General features: G+C 46.3%; 1 protein-coding gene across 5 annotated transcripts in view; it reads right to left on the minus strand.

The window, feature by feature from the left end:
* SAMD11 (sterile alpha motif domain containing 11) overlaps nucleotides 1-25794 on the minus strand; it is a 215997-nt gene that overhangs the window by 112643 nt on the left and 77560 nt on the right. For all 5 annotated transcript variants that reach the window (XM_069241127.1, XM_069241126.1, XM_069241125.1 and 2 more), the window contains exon 4: nucleotides 11560-11610. In XM_069241127.1, the coding sequence (XP_069097228.1) occupies nucleotides 11560-11610 (51 nt within the window). The remainder of the gene's footprint in view (nucleotides 1-11559; nucleotides 11611-25794) is intronic.

Here is a 25794-nt window from a genome sequence, read left to right on the forward strand (position 1 = left end):
AAGGGTTCAAGCCACTGTGGTTTGGGGGGAGGGGTGGAGCTCCAGGGGGCCCCCTCAGTACAGCATCTGGCCTGAGTGAGTCCAGAGAGGGGTCCCCTCCATGTTCTTTGCAGGGGGGCCCCCTCCAGATTTGTTAAGCCACTGGTTCAAGCATCTAGTGCATGTATCGTCAGGTAGTTGACCAATATCCCTTAAATTTGTCAGCAGCAATAAGAGAGCTGTATGAATGTGAATTGAATAAATCTATGTCTACTACTCGTGGATCTGTCTCGGATTTGCACACAACAGAATGACCATTTGTCATCTCTAAGGCCACCATTTAAGTCTGCTGCCGCTACGGGGCACTGGGTCCATCATTTGCAAATATTTCTATGGATTTGGAAAATGAAGCATCTTGTGTTTTCGATCATCCATGTGACCGGGCGCAAAGAAATGGGTTCTGAGAAACAGAGGGGGCTGCCACTGTATTGCTCTTCTCAGTCTGTAATATAGGAATGTGTCCTGGAGGAAGAACTACTACATTCTCACCGGAAATGCTTCAGAATTAAAAATTTCTCATCAGAAAATAGGTATGCCAGGTTTGCAAATACACAAGCAAATACCCATTTTACTCCCAGCTCCGAGGAGGGTGGGGTGGTCGCTGGTTTTCAAGGAGAGTAGATTCTGGGTAGACCTAGTCAACAAAACACTTGTGCAAATCACCCGCTCCATAACTCGTGCCATTCCTTTGACCGGGAGTAGAACCACAGTTGATAGTGGACATGATGATGCCACTTCTCCTTCAGCTGTAAGATGCTGTATATTCAGAGGTTTACGAAACCAGCAATGTGCAAACTAGACGAGAACCACCCGGCCTTTAAGGAGAGGGTCAGCCTACTCTATTTGACAGTGGTTGTTTACCTGCTTATGCTAACTTGATCATTAATAATAGTGATCACTTAAAGAAGGCCAGAGTTGGTATCATTGGAACATAGACGCAAAGGTATAAAACCTAGAGAGGGCAATCATCTTCATCAAAACTATATGTCCTGAGAAAGAGAAGGGCAGCTTTATGGATCGATCAGCGTGCTTTGATATTTTATCAGATGTTACCTCATAGTTGTCCCTAAACAGCACTGCAGCGCCTCAAGGCCCCTTGATGCCCTAATAGTGGAAGACTCCTCTGTCCAATGTATCGGGAACTCCCTCTCACACTGACGCATGCTCTGTGTTAATGGGAAGATGAGGGGCTTGCTAGTATTTATCTTGAATATCTTAAGAAGTATGGGAGATATATTAATCTCTGGTTCGCTTACATACAGTACGGTGTCAGCATAAACAAGAGAATCTAATACAGTGGGCCAATAATCTTCATTCCTTCTGGGAGGGAAATGTGCATAAATTAGCACAGCAGAGACTCCAACACTAGGGGCAGAAACCTTGGGCAGCCCTACCTGGTGCCCCATCTATGCCGGACAGCGTAGAGAGGACTCTAATAATATTAAAGTTTGCAGTGAGGCTTGAGTACAGCAGAGAGCTCCATTACAGTTATGTGACCATACCCTAGTCTTTTCAGCACTGCGTACATGTATCTCCAGTCTAACAAATCAAACATCGTTTTGGTGTCCAGAATCATCGCAGTGGCCCTAAACCCCAGATGCAAAAGATCTACTGTTCAGAAGAATGTGTCCAAGTCGTATAGCTGTGATTGGCCACGTCTGAATCCTTCTTGTTCAGGAAGTACTAATCTGGACACGTATGGGAGAAAATGGTTGACAACTATTTTTGTATCAATATAAAATAATGAGAGAAGTCTACATGACGTGCATGAAGAGCCTGGTCTACCAGAATTCAATAGCACAACAGTCAATAGTTACTCTTCAGAGTGAAGGGAGGTGTGCGCCATTTCTTTCTTGATTCTTCATACATGGCTAGTATGTCAGATCATGTGTCATAGAGGGCCACAGTGAATCCATCAGACCCCGGTGCCCATCCTCCAGGCTGCATGAGTATTTCCCTATTAAGGTAGGATGAAACCAAGCAGTCGAATTGGTTTACCAGAGAAAGGTACTGTTGCCTGTAATATTCCTGGAAGCAAGACTTGCTTTGACATCTGCATTTTAATACCAGTGATTTCTTATACTGCTCATATTTGGTGTAGTATCCTGGACAAAGGTTTGCTCCAGGCGTTCACCCTCCCTACAAGTTCTAGCCACTGTATATTTCCTCAATAATGAGTTGTCACATTCCGCTGCCTCTTTAAATTCCCCTAACTCAGCATATCCTTCAGTGAGATTGTTTTGTCCAGAGTGGAGGCAAAACACTGCTCCAGTCCCCCCATGGGCACAGCTGGTTTGAGGTTTGGTAGCTCCCAAAACTTTGTTCCTTTATTCGGCCATGCAGGACGTTGCCCGCATCAGTCAGGGGTGACTGTCCTGCTCAGACAGGACCCAGCTTGGTCTGCATGCGCAGGTCACAGCGCTCTTTCTGTGTCGCCTTGCTGCCTTTGCACCCAGGGCATCTTCTGGGGACGAGAGTTCAAATGAGGAGCTGCGGTGCCCTTGGACGGCTTTTCATCGCTGTCAGAACACAGCGCCTGCTAAGCAATGTGACAAGACCAAAGAAAAAAAAATGCTTTTTAAGGATCTTTTTAGGGCGATTCTCTGTTTCCTATGCATTTTAGTTGGTGTTTCTGTTAACCGAAATATATTACAAGATTGTAGTTTGCTCAGAACTGAGGAGAATTGATTGTTTTTTCGTTTGTAAGTTGTATTCATGTTGCTTAAAAACTTTCAACAATGGTATATGTTTCTCTATTTCTTCGCATATATGTAGAAAAGAAGACGTGCAATGAGGCAAGACAATGGGAGTCAATATTCAGTGCACAAGTCAAAGGCATGCAGTTCCTTTCCAAGATGCTTAAGGTATCTTTTATGTCACTTATGACATGAGCACTTGGATTGAACCGTCTATACTGTAGCCCTAAAAGGGTTAACGCTAAAGGCCTGGGGGGACACCAAAGAACGGGAGAGAAATACACCCTTTGTACAACATTGCCAAAAAGCTTGCTCCCTACACTCATTGTCAGCCAGGTCCCGGAAGTGAAACTGGTTAACAGGAAGACAGGTGTAGCCTCAGCCACACCCCTGGTTTGCAGACTAGTGTTCAAGGCACTCGGAGGAGAAAGGATAATGAGGTACACCACTGTCCCACATCAGGTTATGTAATCTAGAACAGTGGTTCTAAACCTTTTGACTTCTGTGGACCCCCACACTATCATTACTAGAGCCTGGGGACCCCCATTGAGTCTTTATTTGACTTCGGGACCCCCCACTGAGTCATTACTGAAAGCTGGAGACCTAATCTGTTAATATTATTCAACATTCTAAGAAGCCGTGGACCCCCCTGTGGAGGCTTCGCAGACACCCAGGGGTCCCCAGACCAAAGGTTGGGAACCACTGATCTAGAAGATTGTTTGTCAAGCTGTGGGTGATTTCTGGTTTACTTTTTGTCCCCTACAGCTCGACCAGGACCTTTAAAAAGCCACTCTTTGTACAGCAAAAGAATGATTACAAGTACTAGGAATTTTACCCTATTACACCACTACTAACTGAAATATTCTCCTCTCCAAGCCCTACCATCAGGTCAACATAAATGCAAAGTCACCTGGATTCACCTTGAGCATCGACTCACCTCTCAAGGAACACACTATCAAAAAAATCAAAGATGGCCTGGTACAGTTCTCTCTTCTAAAGAAAGTTAAACCATTTTTCCCAGAAGGTGACTTCAGAACAGCTGTTCAAGACCTCAACCTCTTCCATCTGGATGTGGTAACACCTTGCTCCATGGCTTCTAGAATTCCACACTAGCACCGTTTAACAGCACCCGACACACTGCAGCATGTCTCATCTAGGGCCTTAAGAAATATAATTGCATCACCTCTGTCCAGATGGAACTCCATTGGTTCCCCTTGGTGGTGCACACTATCTTCAAAACCAGCTGCATCACTTTCAAGTCCATCATGACCAGCACCTCACTTATCTTGCAGACATCCCTGATGTTCTGCAAACACATGGAGCCAGGACACCATCAGACTAAGTATAGAGCAAAAAACATAGCCGCAGGCCTTTTCCATCTATGCTTCTAGAGTCTGGAAAAACACCCCCCTTATCCATCAAGAACATTCCAAAGCTGCTCCAATCAAGGAGAGTTGCGGATTCACCTTTTTAATGCTCACTACATCACAATTCACTAACCCTCCACAATCCATCTCCCTCTCCTATCACTTGTTGATCCTATGCTTCTCTTTGATCCTATACAAAGTTCTACTGCGTTTGGCTAGGTTCACACTATACAAATACAACATACTGCTATACGTACACACTAAGCACCCCCGGCAGACCTAGAATCCTTAGGGGCTTAAACAATGTCCACCATGAAACCTTACACTGCAGCAGGCCTCCACATCACCAGGCTCCTTTTCTTCTTTCGTTCCCAGGTTCTGGAGCACAAACCCAGTGGTATCTGGGAGGGTACTTCTTTCAATAAGCCACCTGCTTCTGAGCGCCCACTGTGACACTAAGGGCATCTGTAGAACCGGGAACCTGCGTCCTTCTGCCCTGACAGATCCTCCCTCTGTCCGGCCTGTGACTCACCACCTCTTCGGAGTACCTGCATTCTCTTCCTCTCCTCTCTCCACCCCTCATGCATCCCTTCACCTTGTTGAATTCTCCGTAAATACATTACAGAATGCTCCACCACTCCCTGCACCGCGAACTATCTTAGCTGACTGGATGCTGTATTAAGGTTCAGTCACAAATCGTAATCAAAACTGCAATGAGCACTGTACAAATCAAATGGCAACTGTATTTTCGTCTCTGTAAAGTACGCAGAAATATTTTAGAAGTATCACAAATCCATGCAGAGGCATCTCAGCCATAACATTTACAAATTGATCCCTAGTCCCCATAACGAACAGATGCCTACAAACAAAAGTAAGAAACTCACAACTACACACCTACGAATACTAACACATCTCATTCGTAAAAGATAACGAACTCCCACATTAACTACACATCCATGAAATGTACGGATCATGCGCAAGTTACAGCTGTACAAAGTTCAGTTTAACATAAACACCAAGAAAGACACATAGACTAACTACATGCAGCACAAGGCACACACACCAACACCATGAAAACAAATGTAAAGAGAGAGAAACCGAACTAGAAACACATTTTCACAGGAAGTGATCAGCATACCTCCCCTCTGAGAGCCGCTCCTGTCCACACTTGGAAGACTGGCACGCTCTGTGCCAGTCACATTGTTGAAAATGGAGGGAGAGTGTACGTGTGAGGGGGTGTGCGAGTGGTTTGTGTGTGCATGCAGCTCCGATGGCATCCCACAAAGCTGTCATTCTGCGTGTGTCTGAGATGATTTTTGGTGCAGCTTCTGAGTGAACCAGGTTTTTTGTAGCAGCAGGGATGTGATTGTGTGTTTTGGCGAGGGAGTGCTTGTGCACCCATTCCAGCAGTGGCAATGCACTCTGAAGCTCACGCCCAAGGGGCACACTTCTGCCATGTAGTGCTGGGAAGGAGAAGGTGCTGTTTTGGCACGGTGGTCATAGGTTTTGTTTCCATGCCAGCAGGAGCACCAGCGTTGCGGGGGCAGTCGGCAGTGTAAAATGGCTTCTTCCATGGAAATATAGATTATTTTTTTGCAGTGGGTGGCTCCCAGGGAGGCCTCCAGGCTTTGTCAGTACGATAGTTCAGGTCTCCAGCCTATGGGCTCACTGCCTCCATGCTCCCCACCACCTCATGTGTTAAGGCTATCGCTGTGGGAGGAAAGGGCTGTCTCTGCTTGGGGCACCTGCGATCTAAGACGACTCCTTACTAGAAACGGGCCATATCTGCGGCACAGATTTTTGAGTACCCACAAAGTTTCGACACTTTAAAAACTTTCCCACTGCTTTTGGGATTTTTGAAAATTTCACTCACATTCTAGACATTTTCAGAACTTCCTGTAGATTTTCTACCTCTCATCCACTATGAGCGAATGTGAAAAGTAGTTTAGTGCTCTTAAGTGTGCAAACACAAAAAATGGAGCATGAGGGAAGATGCGGAAGAGTGCCAAGGCTCTGGCATTAGGATAGAGGTTGACGAGTGATGCAGGATGGAGGTAAGAGCACATAAAGGAGGAATTACAGTGAAATGCCCATGGAATGGCCAACAAAACCCAATATATTTCAGGAGGCATAGATCCATAATAAGTTTGCCTGAAAAAAGCAGTCTTGATATGGGGGAACACCCCATTTTTGAAGAAAAGTGAGTACCTAAAAGTGTTTCTCCGAGGTCAGCAAGGTACAGGACGTAAAGAGTTGGGGCCACCACACAAGCTTCCCTAGTCAATTATCAATGCTGATCTTGCGAGAGAGGCTACGCCGACGTCCATCTATACTCTATCACAATTTCCACAATGGAGCTCTTTTAGTATTCCCAGTAGAGTACCCGGAATTTCCATACTTTCCAAATTGTCCTACAAAATCTCTCGTTCCACCAGTTCCAAGGCAGCCCGGAAATCTACAGAGCAGGTATAGAAAGAGCCCCCAGTTTCTAAGGATTTTTGAGCAATAGCCCATAGGCTAAGGCAGTGATCGATAGTAGAATGTCCAGTGAAATCGGATTCAGCTCTTCGCACCATTGTGAAAGTGCCTGAGGCAATACTTTGCTATGTCTGCGCCCACATCCATAAAATTAATTAACTGGCCAGTTCATTTTTCAATATGCTGGGTGCCAATTTTCACTGTAAGACGCCTGGTTAGTTCAATTTCCAGGGGTAATATTCTGTCTTTGGCGGTCAGTGTGAAGGTTCGGTGCCTCCTCATACAATGTCATGTAGTTGACATCAGGGAAAGCCTTGACTCTGATGACATCAATGTCCCATCTTCCCCTCCATCATCATTTCTGCTGGAGGCCTATGGAGCTGCAAGCACTGGAACCGACAGAACACAGACCAGCTCATAGAGCCCTTTACTTGCAGGCACCGCCTTCATCACCCCACGACCAGGGGTGCCCAGGGCAGTACCAGGATAATACAACGCAAGAGATGCAACCAACAGAATGTAAACTGGCTTCTGAAGCTCTGCTTACTTTCTGTTCCCGATACAGCCTTCATCACTCCAAGCTCGGTTGCAGCAGGGCACCATGGGGTATGCCGGGAGTAACAGATGCTACTCTGGTACCTTTAAATAACACCCTTGGTAAAGATTAATCCTTTATTCAAAGATGGACGACTTCAGTATTCCACTAATCCTCAACACTGAAGTATGTGGACAACACCCTTTTACGAAGTCACATATTAGAGGGCAGTGCCCATTGTGCAATGGAGGGTTCCACCTGCCAGGAGGCACAGGCAGCCACATGACCACCGTACTCCTCCCAGCAGAGTAAAGCCAAGCATCCTAGACCCCCCACCTCGCATGACACATCTGTGAATACCCCATTCCAAAAGTCTGAGGAATGCAAATTTACTGAGCTTAGCCTCTACCCACACCCTCAAGTCTGCCTGTCTTCCTCCCAGTACCATATATGATGTCACTTCCTCCAACCTGACTTCCTGAAAGGACAACCAAATTTACTTTACACCGTCACTATATGTGTAAGTGTGAAAGCTGGCACCTCTGTGTGCCAGTCACATTTCTGTCAGCGATGGGCACATAAGTGTGCTCACCCTCGGGCTGGCAGTAGTGTGGTGTACACACTGACAAAGCAGCTCTGCCCACATATCACTATGAGAGAGCTGGTATTATGTTGGCAAGAAAATCATGGCTCGTTCTGTGCCAGTCACTTTCTTGGCATCAGTAAGTGTGTGTATGCGTATGGGTGCATGTGCCCCCAGTGCCACGTACAGTGCCTCTTCTGACAACACTTTGCCAATGTGTACTGGTGCTGCACCGGCACGATGATTACAGCTCACGCTGTGCCAGTCACTTTCTTGGCAATGGCGTAGATGTGAGCCTGTGAAAGCAACTCAGCTTGATGGTACCATGACTCCACATGGCATACACTTACAGCAGTGTTAACGCACAATTAAAAAAGCATTCTTTGAGGGCACAAAGACAAGCTCAAGATGTCCAGACCGTGCCTCCGCAGGCACTTGGGCTGGAATCAGAACTGCTTTCACAGGTGATCAAAGGAGGTCGCGGTGGGAAGTCGGCCAGTTGGGCATCTAGCTACCGCCATTGTGAGTCTCTAGGCATGGCTGACTCATGCAAGCAGGTTTTCCATCGAGCTCAGTAATGGCACGGTCTCAATAAACAAAACAGAATGTTTGACAGAGCATAACAAACATTGAAACAGGACTCGAACAAGCACTGACTTCAGCTTTGGATGACAGAGAGCTTCAGGGTGCAATCTGTAGAACGATGCGATGAGAAACACCTTCTTCAGGGTCAGGAGAAGTAGAGGACAGCTATAAATATTGGCTGAAAAGGGGGACACACAGGGAAAGCAAAGACCAAATTAAGGCCCCAGCATCCAGTGTACATAGACTTTGTAGAAGAATGCCTAGTCACAAGGATGACATCCACGATGTTGGGAGATCGAATGTGGTCAACTACTGCTGCTCAATCTCCACGCATGGAGATATAGATTGTGCAGGCCCAGATGCAAGACCCCGCACTGCTGCTGTAAAAGAATAACCTCCTGAAGCAGCAGCATGATTGGAGGACAGATGCTCATGCCTGGAGTTTTGGGTACCACCCTCCTTTACCAATCTGGAGCCACTATGTGACTTGAGCCCGGTTGTTCCTGATAATTTTCAGAATCAAGGCAGAAGAGGTAGTGGTGGGAAGGCATACAGGAGTCCTGTGTTCCACTTTAGGCAGAAGCCTGTTGAGTAGAAAGCATTCATTGCATATTCTCGGCAGTGGCAAAGAGATCGAGCCAGAATTTTCTCTACTGCTGAAAGATACCCAACATCACGACTGCAATCCATGATATGCTAGACATCAGTAGATGAATTCAACCACACTGGTGTTTAAAGATCACAAGGCCTCCTGGCAAATGGCAATGACAATCTGCTCCATGCTTGTTGCAACACCACACAGTGTTGGTGTTGTCCATGAGGACTTGAACCAGCCTCCCCTTGATTGCCAGCAGGAAGATTTTCAATGCCAAGTGAATGGCCCACAAGTCCAGCAGGTTGTTGTGCAGGCGGGTCTCCACTACATATCAGAGTCCTCTGGTCTACACCTCCACCAGACGACCTTCCTATCCCAGCATAGAGACTTCTGTAAGCATTGTCAATGCTGAGCGAGGTTTGGGATAAGGATCTGCTGCTGGTCCAATTGCCATTGAGCAACAACCACTGTAGAACCTGTACCACCTTCCCCGAAATATAGATGGAATCTGAAATGCTTCTTTGGTGCTGGCCTACTGAGACTTCAGATCCCATTGCAGAGCCCGCATATGTGATCTGGCATGGTTAATGAACAGAATGAAAGAGACCAATACACCACAAGCCTCAGAGTCATTATTACTGAAACCCAGGACCCAGGCTGAAACCTAGGAATCATAGCCTTAATGACCTGAACCCGCTGCTCCAGGGGGGTGGCCTGAAAGTCCATTATATCTAGTATGACTCAGATGAAAGGGAGCTTCTGCAAAAAAGCCAGGTGTGACTTCGGCAGATTGATCATGAGCCCGAACAATGTAAGGAGGCTTGCCTTTGTGTGGACATGGTACACAACATACTGTGGCAAGCCTGCCATCAACAGTCAGTCATTAAGGTAAGGTAACACTGTTACCCCACACCTCCCACCGCCATCACCTTTGTAAGACCCAAGGTGAGCCTGAAAGACAGCATGGCCAACTGAAAATGCTTCTTTCCTTCCTTGAACCACAAGTATTTCCTGTGGTCCTGCGGGACAGGAATATGGAAATAGCGTTGGCCCTGCTATCATACAGTCTCCTGAATCCAGGGCAGACAGGACCTGTGCCAGCATGAGCATCTTGAATTTGTCATTTTGTAGTGTCATTTTATGTATATAAATGTGTTTTTGCTTTGTTTGCACAAAAACTTTGTGTATAAAAGATTAGTTGTATCTGAAGAACTAATTGCTAATCGTGAAACACCTGTTGGTCGAGTATTTGTGTGAATTTTTAAGAATACTATAAATAAAGGACTTTAAGGCATGCCCCTCAATTATGTACTGCTATGTCTGAATGTATGTGCTGGGACATAAATTGGAGGGGGCTGGGATATAAATTGGGGTCTGTGTTTAGCTCAGGATTGTGAGATTTAAAATTAAGCCTGCCTGTTTAGTTATGACGAGGCAGATAATAACTCTGGATGGCACCAGATGCTAAATCTGTCATGTCTTTCCCTCCAGGACACGTCAGGGGCTCGTCTGAAGAGACCCACACATGAAGTTGCTAACCCAGGCCTCGAAAAACATATGACATGCCTACATATGATGCGATGTTTAAGCAGAGAAATAATGTTTCCACCATGAAAATTAGAGCCCAAAGGGAAGGAATACGGAGCACTTAAATATAGCAACCTTCCTGCAGGCATAACAGTCTGCAGTACCCTTAAGATAATCATAGCGATATGATGCTATAATGCTTCTGTTGAAAGATGCTGCATCATAAAGTGATTTGAGTAACTACCGTGCCTAGATCGCCTTTTGATTACACTGCATTGTAATTTGTGCCAATGTCTAATTGCTCTCCAACAGATGTCAAAACCTATGAATTGTACCAGGAATCCAACTTGGATTTAGCAGTATAATAACCAAGCTAGACATGTGCTGGCTCATATCAGTGTTACGTGCAGGCATCAGTTGGTATTTTGCTGTCAAACAGAAGTTACGACTATGATTTTTTTCTGGTGAGGATTAAGAACCTGTAGTCAGTTTTGGCAATGACTCCATTACCAAAGAGGACCTAACCAGGCAAGGGACAACTACAGTGTCAAGGAAGCAGCCATGGTGCTTAATGCAGCCAGGTGAACCAATGGAGGGAGCTTCTAACCTTCAACTCAACCCTCATGCTGACAGCATCCGAGCCCGGACTGGCCTTTCACTACACCGGGCATTTCCCCAGTGTGAACCCAGAGCCAATGCTCGTGCCTATGTCACTCTCCCTAGCTCACCGAGGTTAACTGCAGGAGGCACATGGGACTTCAGGAGAAAAAGAAAGCAAGAGAGGGAGGAGGAGTAGAGAGAGAGAGAATAGATGCTTAGAGAGAGGGGGCTAGGAGAGGAAGGGAGTCGAGCTGCTTTGAGATTTTTTGCCAGGGCTGTGTTTGCTTTCCCAGTCCAGCCGTGATGGCATTAGCTCCTTTTTAGGCCCTATGGCTGCGGCTCCAAGTGGCACTGTTGTGATCTGTTAATCGCAGGGCATTTAAATGCAGGAAATGCAGGGCACTGGTCTGAAACCTGATGGAACAGCTAAGCTTTTAAATATTTCTGTGGTCATTTATTGATTTGAAAATATCTATACATAAGAAAAGGCTATTACTGTTATGAATATTATTATTTAAAGCATGATTATAATTCGGAGTAACAATATGCAGTACCTGCCAGTGGAATCGCGGAAGGAAATGTTTAGATCCCAGTGAGCTCGAATCCTGCAGAGAAACAAAAGGGTTTCATGAAAAATAGTTTAAGATAGTTTAATATCACATCAGCTACAGCTCAAGTCATGCTTCAGGATAATCACTAACAGGTTGTGATATTGTAGACAACGAGTGGTACCCATTGTTGTGAACAATGTAACAGTCGCTGTTTGGACTTTTCTGTTTCCATTAGTTTTGATCTTTCAGATTACTGTTTATATTACCTGCCCTATTCAGACTTTTCCATTTACTTTATACAAATATTAAGAGCGAAGTTTTAAACATGAATAGAAATGTTAGAAATTTCTGCACCCAAAGCGCCTGCTTTATCATTATAATACATGTTTTATTTCTGGTTAGTCCCTTCATTCTTTTCAAAACATAAAATAAGATTGATAATCAGATAATATAAAATATTAGGTATTGGACCATTCTTTACAGTGGAATTTCGAACTGGGGCTATCGAGACAGAGGTCACACCAGTTTGCAGCATCAATATTAAAAGGAGGCACAGCTGGGAAAAACTGGCCTTCAGCCACTCTCTGTTTATGTTCCTGCCTTTAATAAGCTGAAATAGGAAATAGCTAGCTTTCTATTTCACAACGAAAACACAGGTATGCTGCGCAAACCATATCTGACACTCCAGAGCAAGCCTGCTCTTTAATGCTTCAGCTAAAACTTAGCATTGCGCTTAGAAAAACCTTGAGAGTGTTAGAACAAAGTTAGCTTGAGAGTGTTAGAACAAAGTTAATTTGTTATCCAGGGTAGAGTTGTTCTTGCTATATTAATTTTCCATGGCATGTTTCGCTGCATTCATTTTCATATTCTGTGTGGTTACCATTCATGTTTTATGGTTTTAAAATAAATATTTTAAAGTGCACACACTGTATCTTTTAATATACAAATACTGTCTCATTTTAAACTCCCCATACATGTGATCTTTGAGTGTGTCATTCATTAGCAAAAGAGGGTTAGGACTTCCATCTTCTCCCTAAGCTCATCTTGCGGGACTGATTGTTACCAAGAAACACTTCCTACAAAGTACTTGTCAGTGGGTTGTGTATGGGTTGCAGTCCAACTGGATTTCTAATTCGTATTGGCACAATAAGTCCTTACAACAGAGGGTCAGAAATCTGCACCTTGAGACTCTGTGAGGGGTGGGGCCCATAAGGAACATATACTCAACTCTGCTCTTCAAAGTATGCTTTGCTCCACTCTTCACCAAGACATCACCAAGCTGTGAGCTCCAGCACACAGATAAATCCCTTGATGGTCTGGTCCAAACTTCCAAATTTGGGCTTGCTGCACATTTATATTGGGATCCAAAGTACAGGCTTATTGAACACTCATGCTGGGAACCCAAGTACGGCGTGATTGAACATTCATACTGAGACCCCCAAGTATGGCCTTGCTGCACCCTCAGCCTTTGGGTGCCACAAACGTCAATACAAATAGAAGGAGGACAACCAATACAGTGACCCTTCTAGTGAATCAGCAGTCCTTCTGCTTTAACAAACAACGAAAGCAAAGAAGGACAGTGATCCTCCCGCTCAGATAGTCTGCTGTCAGGGAAGCAGTCAGAGAGCTGTCAGAAGCGGTCAAGGCCTCCAAGTCACAAGTGCTGCTGCAGCCAGAATTAAACAGCAAGAACAGTAAGGCATGCTGCCTTTGCGACCCAAACCTCTTCCTCGCTCAGCCTCTTACATAAATGTTTGGGGGCCGTTGCCTATTTTCATTTTTTACCAATTAATCACTGTATTACTAAGATGTGCACTTCTGGTTGAGGTCAACTGGCTCACTGGAGACATTTTCATTCTGTAATTAATGTTTTCTCCTCCCACACAGAAATATGATTTCCCTTTAACTCGGTTTCCTGGAAAATAAGGTGATTATGTTTTTTTTCTCATTCCTCTTCATTTGATAGAGTTATCAATAATCTGAATACCAAATGTAACTTTTTACAAAGAAATGTATTTCTTAGAGAGGACCTGATGCCAACAACTGTCGCTAGAACAAAAAAAAACAACATAAGCTGTTCAATGACTACATCTTGCAGTTTAGGAAAAATGGCTACAGTCAGACTGCAAGCTTGTCACAGAGAAACCTGATTTGGCTGTCGCACCATAACTGATGTACTAGGAAGAAGGCTACCTGTTAGTGTATGGCTAGTTTACAATGTTTCATTGCTGATAATGTTCGTACTACTCAGTGCTAGCCGCTTGGCACGTCAAACTGCTGGAGGCCAATCTGGTTACCATGGCTATACTGAAAAGAAGAACGCTTTCCATTGTAAACACTGGGCACGTCTCTGTGGTCTCCTATAAAGGCCTCAGAGACAACCAAGTCCAAAGACAGAGAGGAACCCTGCACAGCAAGGGGACTGCTGCACACCCACTCTCAGTCTGATTTAATCTCACTAGTGCTATCTCACCGACTTGTAGTCAAGTCATTTTTATCTCCTCTGTTCCTAAACTAGAGTCTTGTTCGCTTTTCATCTCTCTATCCCCACTCTAGTTTCTTTCTCGAAATCACTTTCGTCTGACTCTCTTTTGCTCTCTGTTCCTATTTCACAGCCTCTCATTCTTCTCTCAACTCTGACACCACCGCTGCTCTCTCTATTAGAATCTCGCGGGTAACTATTCCATTTACTGTTTATCTCCTCTTCCCCCGATCTGTACCAGTTTAGTCACCTGAACTCTCCGCTTCCATTTCATGCTCTCTTTTTCTGTCCCGTCTTACCCGCTCAAACTCTGTTCCTTATCTAGTCTGTGTTTCCATCTCTGTTCCAGCTCTAATCTATTGCCCCTCTCTGAATTATTCTCTGTCCCACACTAGTTTCTCACTCATCTCTGTTCCTACTTGCCTCTATTTCTGTCCCTTTTCTGACTCTAGCCTTTTGCTCCCTCTTTCTCATCTCTGTTATCACTTCAGTATCGTATTCCCTCTGTTGCTATTTCAGTCTCTCAACGTTTGTATCTTCCCACTCTAGGCTCTCGCTCCCTCTGTACCTAATTGAGCCTCTCTTCTTGCTCCTCTGTTGCTCTTCTAGTCTCTAGCTGCCTATGTGCATTCCCCAGCTGCTTCTCTATCTGCTGTCTGTCCTCCCACTAGTCTCTGGCTCCCTCTGCTCCAATGTCTCTGCTTCATTGCCGGTCACACTCCTAACTCTGGCTCCCCCTGTTCATGAACCAGTCTCTCTTCTCCCTGTTCTCCCTCTAGTCTCCGGCTCCCTATATTCCGGAGTCTCTGTTTTCATCTCTCTTCTTACTCTAGACTTGATCTCTCTCTTCCCATTCCAGTCTCTCTGATTTTATCTCTGTTCCCATTCCTCTCTCGGGCTCCCCTGTTATTATTCCTGTCCCGTTTTAGGTCGAAGCATACCAGAATGTGCAGCTATCTGGTTGCAAAGACATATTGGGGACATGCTGAAAACTTCCCTAAGAATGCATTCCACTCACCGCTTACTACTGGCTTAGTGTTTTGTAACTCTCATGCACTTCCTTTTGATTTGCTAGCTTTATGTGTTTTATGCTGTCCAGCATACATGTGTCCTTCACACAGAGCACAGCCTGCTTACCACCTCCTTGACTAGCTCCTTGCATTCCTCCTCAAATGTTCACTTTCTGGGAACTCTTTTTTGTGTTTTCGTGAGGAACGCCATGAGGGTACAAGTGTTTTCAGTTGTCTCCCTTGAAAGCTAGTTTAGAAAGCAGTTTCTTGGAAGAGGTTTCCTGCCTCCTAACTTTATGTTTGACTGATGTTACTTAGCTTCGCCCCTACCAGTTCATCAATCTTGCATGTCTATGAAGAAAAATGTTGTGTCTATGGGCATGTTTATTTTGGTCAGTGCTCTTTACAAATAGCATACCTTAAACAATCCTCTTCATTCAATTCCATGCCCATGCCATAGGCACTGGAAATAGGGAAGTAGCAGTGTGCTGAAGTACCACCACAATAATTCTACTGAAGTTCAAATGTGGATGAGCAATAAAGAGGCCTTTACATTTTGCTTTTATCTTTCCACATTTTCTGTGCATTTAAAGACAGAAACGTAATGCTAGGCTCTGTCTTCCAATGGAGTTTGATGTTCACTTGTTTTCTCTGCCCAGGATAATTTATGTGACAATCTTTCTGGGTACTGGGGTGCGAAAGGCAGCAGACTGTTTTTTTCCCTAGCACAAAACAACATTTAAATATCAATAAATTAACTGTACAAATATTTAAAACTATATAGAAAATTAGTAAAGCACATATGAAGGACTTTTAATAATTTTCAAATGTGGTGGAAAAAATATTTGAATATGATCAAAACAAATCAATACACCAGGTGTTGCTGCTTTCAACACATTATCGTTTGTGCGCTGTACTGATTTATCAGTAAAACTGTATGTCTGTGCAAATGTATTGGTAATTTCAATTGAAAATGTGTTGTCTGTAATGGCAATGTGCTACCACACTATGCATTCTCCACGCCATTCCAATCTACTCCAATCTACTCCACGTTATGCAACTATAAGCCCCTTCACTCTACAACACTCTTCGCCCAATTTATTCTATGCCACTCCATCCTATGCCTCGCCATTCTACTCCACGCCACTCTATGACTCTCCACTCTACAACCCTCCTCTCTACCTCTTCTCTCCAACCTCCACTCTATGCCACTTTACTCCACTCTGTGCCACTCCATGCCAGTCCACTCTATCCCACTCACTCCGGAACATGCCAGTCCATTCTATGACACTCCTTTCCATGGCACTCCACTCTACTCTACTCCATTTTACATCACTCCACTCCGTGACATTTCATACCACTTTACTCCACTCTATGCCACTCTGTTCCACTTTACAATACTACTCCATTCTACGCCACTCCACTCTATGCTACTCTACCCCATGCCACTCCATGTCACTCCACTCTATGTTACTCAACACCACTTCACTCTATGCCAGTCTACTCTACGCCACTCTACTCCACCCCACACCACTCCACTCTACAACACTCTACTCCACAACACTCCACTCAACAACAGTCCAGTCTACCTACTATATGCCACTCCCCTCTACACTACTCCATAACACTCTATTCTACTCCACTACTCTCCACGGCACTCCACTCTTCTAAGATACTCTATGTAACAGCACCTCACTCTACAACACTCTATGCCACGCTACGCTACTCAACTTTACAACACTCTATACCACTTTACTCCACTCTCCCCATGCCACTCCACTCTATGGCACTTCCCTGGGCAACACTCTACTGCGCCCCATCCTACTCCCTCTATGCTGCTTCACTCTACTCCATTTTACAACACTTTACTCCACACTACAACACTCTATGCCACTCCACTCTACTCAGCTCCACAACACTCTGTCACTCCATTCTGTGACACTCTAGACCCCTTCACGCCACTCCACAACAATCTATGCCACTCCCTATATGACACTTTACTCTACTATATACCACTCAATTCTACGCCATTATATTTCACAACACTTTTCCACTCTACGGCATTTCACTCTACAACACTATACACCACTTCACTCTACCCACTTTACACCACTCCACTCTATTACAGTCCAATCTAGGACACTATGACACTCTATTCTACGACACTACTCCACGCCACTCTACTCTATTACAATCTACTCTATTCCAGTCTATGACAATCAAAACCACTTCTCCACTCTGTTCCACTCTATGCCACTCCACGACATCCCACTCTACAATATTCCACTCTCTTCTACACCACTAACTTTTAGCCATGCTGAACAGAAGCCACACTGGTGTACAACGTGACTAAAACACATTGGCAAAACCAATAGCTCTTGCATATGTGGGACCCATTGGATTTGCGAGTGCTTGTTTATGCGCGTTCAGACTCTTGTCTCTCGCCTCTTCTATTATTACTGCACTCTCCCCCTCTGTACCATGCACCTCCAGGGTCGGCCTGGGCCTGCTCGGGGTGGTCTTTCTGTGATCGGGGGTACCCTGTCAGATGCCAGCCTGCCGCCTCCTGGGGACCTCCAGCCTCCGGGCTCAGACACCCCGTCGGACCTTTGAAACGCTGCACCTCCCGGTGGGCTGCTATCTCACGGGCCTCCGCTCGGAGAGGGAATGCAGTCGCTGCCCATTTGATGTTGTGGGCGACTTCTCTCACAGATCTCTTACATAAAGCTGTGTATTTGTATCACGGTGCCTTCGCTGGGCACGATTAGCATTTTAAAGATTAGATGCCTGGCAACCGTGCCGCCTGAAGCTGTGAATAGTCCTGTGTTTGTGAAGATACCAGCACGCGCTGCCCCGCAGAGGGAGGGCCTGCTCCGGAGTTGTTTACTTGCAACTCTAAAGACTGAGCTCCGTGCTCGAGTACACATCACCACCGCACCCTGCAGCACTGCCAGACCAGTTATCAAGAGGCGCTGTGCCCGCCCACTGCTCATCAGCTTGTCTGTTCACTGCCACCGCCCCAGCCCTGCCGTCCTTGTGCTCACTGCCACCGCCCCAGCCCTGCCTTGTGCTCACTGCCACCGCCCAAGCCCTGCCATCCTTGAACTCACTGACACCCCCTAGCCCTGCCACCCGTGTGCTCAGTACCACCGCCCCAGCCCTGCCATCCTTGAACTCACTGACACCCCCTAGCCCTGCCGTCCTTGTGCTCACTGACACCTCCCCAGCCCTGCCGTCCTTGTGCTCACTGCCACCGCCCCAGCCCTGCCGTCCTTGAGCTCAGTGCCACCGCCCCAGCCCTGCCATCCTTGAACTCACTGACAACCCCTAGCCCTGCCACCCTTGAGCTCACTGACACCCCCTAGCCCTGCCATCCTTGAGCTCACTGACACCTCCCCAGCCCTGCTATCCTTGAGCTCACTGCCACTGTCCCAGCCCTGCCATCCGTGAGCTCACTGACACCCCCTAGCCCTGCCATTCTTGAGTTCACTGACACCGCCCAAGCCCTGCCACCCGTGAGCTCACTGACACCCCCTAGCCCTGCCATCCTTGAGCTCACTGCCACCCCCCCAGCCCTGCCATCCTTGAGCTTACCGACACTGCCCCAGCCCTGCCATCCGTGAGCTCACTGACACCCCCTAGCCCTGCCATCCTTGAGTTCACTGACACCGCCCAAGCCCTGCCATCCGGGAGCTCACTGCCACCGCCCCAGCCCTGCCATCCTTGAGCTCACTGTCAACGACCCAACCTTGTTATCCTTGAGCTCACTGACACCGCCCCAGCCCTGCCATCCGTGAGCTCACTGACACCCCTAGCCCTGCCATCCTTGAGCTCACTGACACCGCCCCAGCCCTGCCATCCTTGAGCTCACTGCCACCGCCCCAGCCCTGCCGTCCTTGAGCTCACTGCCACCGCCCCAGCCCTGCCGTCCTTGAGCTCACTGCCACCGCCCCAGCCCTGCCGTCCTTGAGCTCACTGCCACAGCCCCGCCATCCGTGAGCTCACTGACATCCCCTAGCCCTGCTATCCTTCAGCTCACTGCCACTGACCCGTCCCTATCATCCTTGAGCTCACTGCCACCTCCTCAGCCCTCCCATCCTTGAGCTCACTGCCAACGACCCAACCCTGTTATCCTTGAGCCCACTGACATCACCCCAGCCCTGCCATCCTTGAGATCACTGCTACCGCCCCAGCCCTGCGATACTTGAGCTCACTGCCACCACCCCAGCCCCCCTGCCATCCTTGAGCTCACTGCCACCGCCCCAGCCCTGTTATCCTTGAGCTCACTGCCACAGCCCCAGCCCTGCCATTCTTCACCCACCACACAGCCAGAGCCCCAGCCCTCCCATCCTTGAGATCACTGCCACAGCCCTAGATCTTCCATCCTTGAGCTCACTGCCACTGCCCCAGCCCTGCCATCCTTGATATCACTGCCACAGCCCTTCCATCCGTGAGCTCACTGCCACCCCCCAGCCCTGCCGTCCTTGAGCTCACTGCCACCGCCCCAGCCCTGCCATCCGTGAGATCACTGCTACCGCCCCCCTGCCATCCTTGAGCTCACTGCCACCGCCCCAGCCCTGTTATCCTTGAGCTCACTGCCACGGCCCCAGCCCTGCCATTCTTCACCCACCACACAGCCAGAGCCCCAGCCCTCCCATCCTTGAGATCACTGCCACAGTCCTAGATCTTCCATCCTTGAGCTCACTGCCACCGCCCCAGCCCTGTTATCCTTGAGATCACTGCCACAGTCCTAGATCTTCCATCCTTGAGCTCACTGCCACCGCCCCAGCCCTGCCATCCTTGATATCACTGCCACAGCCCCAGCCCTTCCATCCGTGAGCTCACTGCCACCCCCCAGCCCTGCCGTCCTTGAGCTCACTGACACCGCCCACTGCCGTCCTTGTGCTCACTGCCACCGCCCCAGCCCTGTTATCCTTGAGCTCACTGCCACGGCCCCAGCCCTGCCATTCTTCACCCACCACACAGCCAGAGCCCCAGCCCTCCCATCCTTGTGATCACTGCCACAGCCCTAGATCTTCCATCCTTGAGCTCACTGCCACCGCCCCAGCCCTGCCATCCTTGAGCTCACTGCCACCACCCAAGCCCTGCCATCCTTGATATCACTGCCACAGCCCCAGCACTTCCATCCTTGAGCCATACATTAAAGGGGGATCCAGAGAGCCAATGCCAGGTCATGTACATCAATATGAAATTTACATATTTATCTGTATAATGAATGAAATTACTTTTCACATCATTAAAATTGCACTGGATTCACACTTATAACGGTCTGGTATTTAAAAGGTTGAAATTAACACACCACATCACACGAATTAGTATCACACATCCTCTGTAAAACAAAGCCATCTTCACAGCACCAATAACCCCCACCTGGGAATACAGCAGTGAAGCAAACGCTGCAATTTATGACGATCTATCTCAGGTGCACCTTTAAAAATTTGAAATAATGTGACTGGGTCCTTCTTTAAAATTCTTCAAATGTAACCTGAAAGTTAATCTACTCTTGACGTGGCTTAACACATCATGAGCCGTACCTTCACCTCACGTGCATGACTTGATGAGCACCGAGGGAGATGGGGGGGGGGGTCCTTAATTGATAAGAACACAAACGTTGTATTCAGTATTTAAATAACAGCCTTTGCCTTCTTTATAGATCTTTTTTTATTTTTTTGTGAGTCAGACAGACAATGCCTTTCTAGATTTTGAAAAATTGACCAAGGGTTAATAATGGCATCATGCTGTCAAGTTTTTATTGACCTTGGCTGAGCCTCTGTTAAGTAGGCATGCCCAGCACAACCACACATGTATTTCATTCTGCCCTCAAACCAACAGAAGGGGGGGGGGGGGGGCTGCTTGTGCCGCCAGTACCAGTCCACTACAGAGCTGCCCAGCACCACGCATTTGTAGCCTTGCATACAGTAAACAAAGATATGCCGAGTAAACAGTGAGACGGCGCATATTTCAAGTAGGAAATGCGGGCTTTCGCCTCGGCCCAGAGCTATTTGCTGGTCTTGTGCTGCACACTGGTTGCGGGTATGGTTGTGGTCTGGCTCGTGGGGTCTCGCGGTATTTGTAGATGGCAGTGCGCACTGGCCTCCTTTTGTGAGTGACAGTTAAGCATCTTTCCCTGACCTGACCCGTCCACACTGAGACCACCTAGAGGTTAGGCTTGGGGTTTTCTCACTTACACTGTTCTCTCTGAACTCCCTCTTGGCGCTCAGGGGTTTTGCGTCAGATCTCATATGGTCTTCAGAAATCGCAATATCAGTCTGGACACTGCAGTGCGGGTCTAAGATGAAGGGTGCGAGGAGACATGGCCACCCCAGCAGCCGGTGCTTACAATGTAAATATGAAAGTGCAGGCATTCACGAATCTGGGGTATCCGCTCACTAAAGAGAAGTGTCTGGACGGTGTCTGCAATTAAACGTTTTGAACACTCCTGAGAAATGCAGGTACTTTCCCTTTCAAACAGCAGACGTGCAGCTAGTCGGTATTTCACCGTGCCTGTCTTTTAAAGCAGTCAGCAGCAGGTAAACCCTTGCTTGCTCCACTCCTGTTCTCTCCACATCCGGGGCAAAGTCTATAAGGGAGACCAGGGCTATCTGAGTGGCAGAAGCTCAACTAGCCTTTCAAAACCTCACTAAGTGAGAGTGAGGGGCGACAGGGCTGGCTCAGGAGCACTGGAGAAGACGGTGATGCACCAAGACCTACCTCCCCGCAAGGACACAGTTACTGTCCAGGGAGAGGAAGAAGGAGCATATCATGCTGGATGCCGAGCATGGAAAATCAATGGCTAGCTCCAGAAGCAGGGGAACACCCTTTCCAGCCATGAACGATTGGGTATAGCCAGGGAGTTTGGTAAGACTTTAGTGATGTCTCTCAGTGTTGTACATAGGGACATACCAGACGGGAAGAAAGGACGTCCAGAGTGTATACCAGACATATTATGTTTTTTAAACCCCTCCAAACCAAGCTTTATCTATTGCGGTTGGAGTAAAACTTAGACTGATTTTCTCCTCATTCTGTTGTACGTCATCAATGCCTAGTTACTTAAATAAGGTGATATAAAGTTGCAGTATTGTTGGCGACTTCATCTAAAAAACAGCTGTAAAGAAAGCTACTTTACCATCGGTCTTCATTGTGTGAATCTGTGCCCTGATGAGGTGGGAGAAGGCAGGTCAAAGTGGATGGCCAAGGATGCACATGGATAATCTAGAGCTAGCTTGGTGCCTCTCAACTGCCAGCTCATGCCTCTTACTTTGCTTGCATCTCGTGTCCTTCTACTTCCTCCTTCCTTCTATATCAGGCCTTTCTTTTTGCTTTTTTGTCTCTCCCCGCATGTTCCAATTTTTTTCTTCATTCTTGCCTCATCCCCTAACCTTTTTACTCCTTTCTCTATCTCCACTCGTATCATTCCTCCTCGTCTTGGCTCCTCTTTCGTTTGTCTTTATTTCACCCCTTGTCTCTCTTTTTCCTCTCATCTCCTGTGCCCTAAACACCGTTTCTCAAACTACCTCCTCTTTCACTCCCTTCTCCTTTCTAACCATGCCTCTTTTATCCATTTGTTTCTTTGTCTCCCCTTTCTTTACTCTTAAAGGCACAAGAAAATGGCAATTGATCTACTGCACTTAAGGGTGAACAAGGATAACGCCGGAGACCACATGTTGTTGGTAAATAAACAATGGGTAGCAAATGGCTAGACTGGATGGGGCTTGCAGTCATCTTCTTCCACCATGTTTATCCTAGCCCTTCATCACATTGTGATGACCTAAAAAGTAAAGGCTACATAGCCTTTTCTAGCAGTCTGTTCCAATTCAAGTTTCATTTGGCCACTTCCTGTGATCTCATGGCCATGTTAACTGTTAAGTGATGTAATTTCCTGTGATGTAATAATTCAATGGGCATGAATTAGCCAAAAATGTATCATAAATCCAAAGCTGTTGGGAAAAGGGGCCCACAAAATATGTTTCGCCCTGGACCCCCACAATCCTAAAGATATCACTGGTCCACATCTGTACCTACAACCAACATTCAACCTTCTGTCTTCATGACATCTGGTACCAATGTATTACTCACTGCCACAATTCCAACCAACCAGTCCCTATCCATTGCCACACTGTCACCACGCTATTGTATGAAAATAGTGCACATTACATGCAAAACAGGGCTGATTGCAAGTAAACATAACCACATTTAACATAAGAGAATATGTGCCTAGGCATAGAGCCTAGAAAAGTGGAGTCACTCAAATGTGTGTTTGATCACCATCTTTTCAGTTGATAAACTCCATGTTTTTCGCACACCATTCTGACTTATAAAGCAGAGAAGAAAAACTTTCCACTTCTCTGCTGCATGTGTTGTAATCACACCAGCAGAGGAAGGTGATCTTTCAGACCATACTTTTGAAAAGAAGAAGGAAAAAGTAACATTTGCTTCCAAAGCTTCTGGAGGCCTCTACAAAGGGGCAGCGTTTTTATATTTTTGTATCAACACAGTAGCTAAGCACAGTGCTTAATTTGTGCTTGTTGTTTCCGGTGCTGAGCACCGGCACTTATTTTTGAGGGCCGCCGCTTAGTCTTCTGCCTCGAGCATTTGCTGCAAGCAAAAGACACGTTTAAGAAAGACGGAGGGAGATTAAAATGAAAAAGCAGCACGATGACAGAAAGCAGAAAGCTGCAAGAGTGAGCTGAAGGGGCAGGGAGTAGCTTTAAATGGATTGAAGAGGTCAGAGATGGCTTCAGGATTACGCTGCCTCAGTATTCCGTGTTCGCACATTTAATTTTAGCAGCCGTGTGTTGAAGAGGAGGGCTTTGAGCACCAGCACCTTTTTATTTACAAATTAAGCACTGCAAGTGACCCATCCTCACTCCGTAAGGCACTGTTAATAAAAATGGTATATAAGGTGCCAGTGCAGTGGCAGGATTGGAGACCTGGACCCTTTGCTGAGGGGGGATACTGATGGGCTGCAGACCCAATGACCGCATAAGGTATGTGGAAAAACTAGATATATATCTTTGCATAATAAAGCTTAATCAATCAATACAGCCGTTCACGATAAATGGCGGAAGTCATTGTAGATACATTTGGTAGGGAATATTTAGTAGATTAATAGGTTAGGGATGTGTGATGAGATATGAGCGGGACTTCGATGCTGACGTTTATGGTCTATCTGGAAGGAAAAAGTTATTCTGTCTTTCTGTCTAAGTGGGACGTTTTATAACCTTTACCCTAATTTGCATACTATTTGCTGTGTTATTTATAATAATAGTGATCATTCTGACACACTATTTGGACAAATACTGCATAGTAAGTAATCATAAGTGTGAAATACTAATCACTGCATGTGTAGATTGATTCAGGAAACACAGTCTGGGCTCTACTTTATCGCAGATAAGATATCTCTAGCAGGGTAGTGTGACTTCTACTATTCTACGTCTGTCAGAGCACAATTCACTAGAGGAGGGGGCAGAGACACCTGCCAGTGCTACTTTCCTAAAAAAAAGAAACACAATTCTCTTTGATGTTAATGGAATGTAACTGTTGTGGGCCTAAAAATATCAGAGTGATCACAACAGCACCACTCCCTCCTGCCAAACACTTTAACACAATCCCATCCCAATGGTACCACTAGGTCCTTGCTAGCGCCGCCTTAATAAGTAGCATCAAATGCAGCTTTCATCCATCTGTCTGGGAACAAAAGAGCTACTGGGCCAACGTGTGAGGATTCTGTTGCAATAAAAGTGTTCGGGGTGATGAGGCACTGAAGAGCCAGAAAGAGTGAGATTGTGTGAAGTCTTGAATGAAGCACGAAGGATTTATTTAAGACTCGTCTGATTTTTCTTAGAATTTGTAGTCTAGGTTTCTAGCCACGAGCATCCCATTTGTCTTCTAAACAAGCATTGCAAAGGCACAAGGTCTGGACTGTGCCAGTATGCAAAGTTTTCTTTCTTTTACTTTTAATTCAAACATATGCAAATTGCGTTAAAAGAGTAAAAAGAATGCCATGGTCCAAAGGCGGGTGCGTATGTTTGCAAAAACAATTAAGTAAAAAATGACCTATTGCTAAAATAAATGAAAAATAATGAAACGAAAGCAGAACTAAAGTCAGAAATTGGCCTACTGGACCTCACAGTGAAGAGGTCTACTTTTTAGGCAGATATGAAAATACAAAATGCTGTCATTCACAGTGAAGACAGCAAAGGCTGAAAAGGGCTGGCCCTTTGCACCATGCTGTGGAGGGCGGAAGCAAAATGTGAATAAGTCCCAAACAAACCAATGGCTGAAGAGAACTGAGCAAACCCCCTGGATGTACGTATTTATTTATGTATTTTTTACGGTTTTTGTTTTTATTTTTTGGGAAACATAAACTCGGATTAGCACTTAAAGCCGTGTATAGGCCAGATCAAACAAGGCGCGCGTGTGATATCACAGGCAGGCAGGACTGCTGTCGGGTAGTCACAGCACATACAACGATGACGTAGGAGGTGAGGAAAAGGTGACTCTCGCTCGCTCTACTCCGTCTCTGCCACACATGCACACGCAGCTACAAACGCCTAAATACAGACGCACAAAACTACGCACTTTAACACAGTTACACACGCAATTATAATACTAAAACACAAACAAGGAGACTCAAACATTAAAGCAGAAACATCACGCGCAAACAAAACAGCTAATGTGCGAAAAGCACACTATACAAACCAAAGAACACCAGTGAGATGGCCA

The sequence above is a fragment of the Pleurodeles waltl genome, chromosome 6 (genome assembly GCF_031143425.1).
Source record: "Pleurodeles waltl isolate 20211129_DDA chromosome 6, aPleWal1.hap1.20221129, whole genome shotgun sequence".
NCBI lineage: Eukaryota > Metazoa > Chordata > Amphibia > Caudata > Salamandridae > Pleurodeles > Pleurodeles waltl.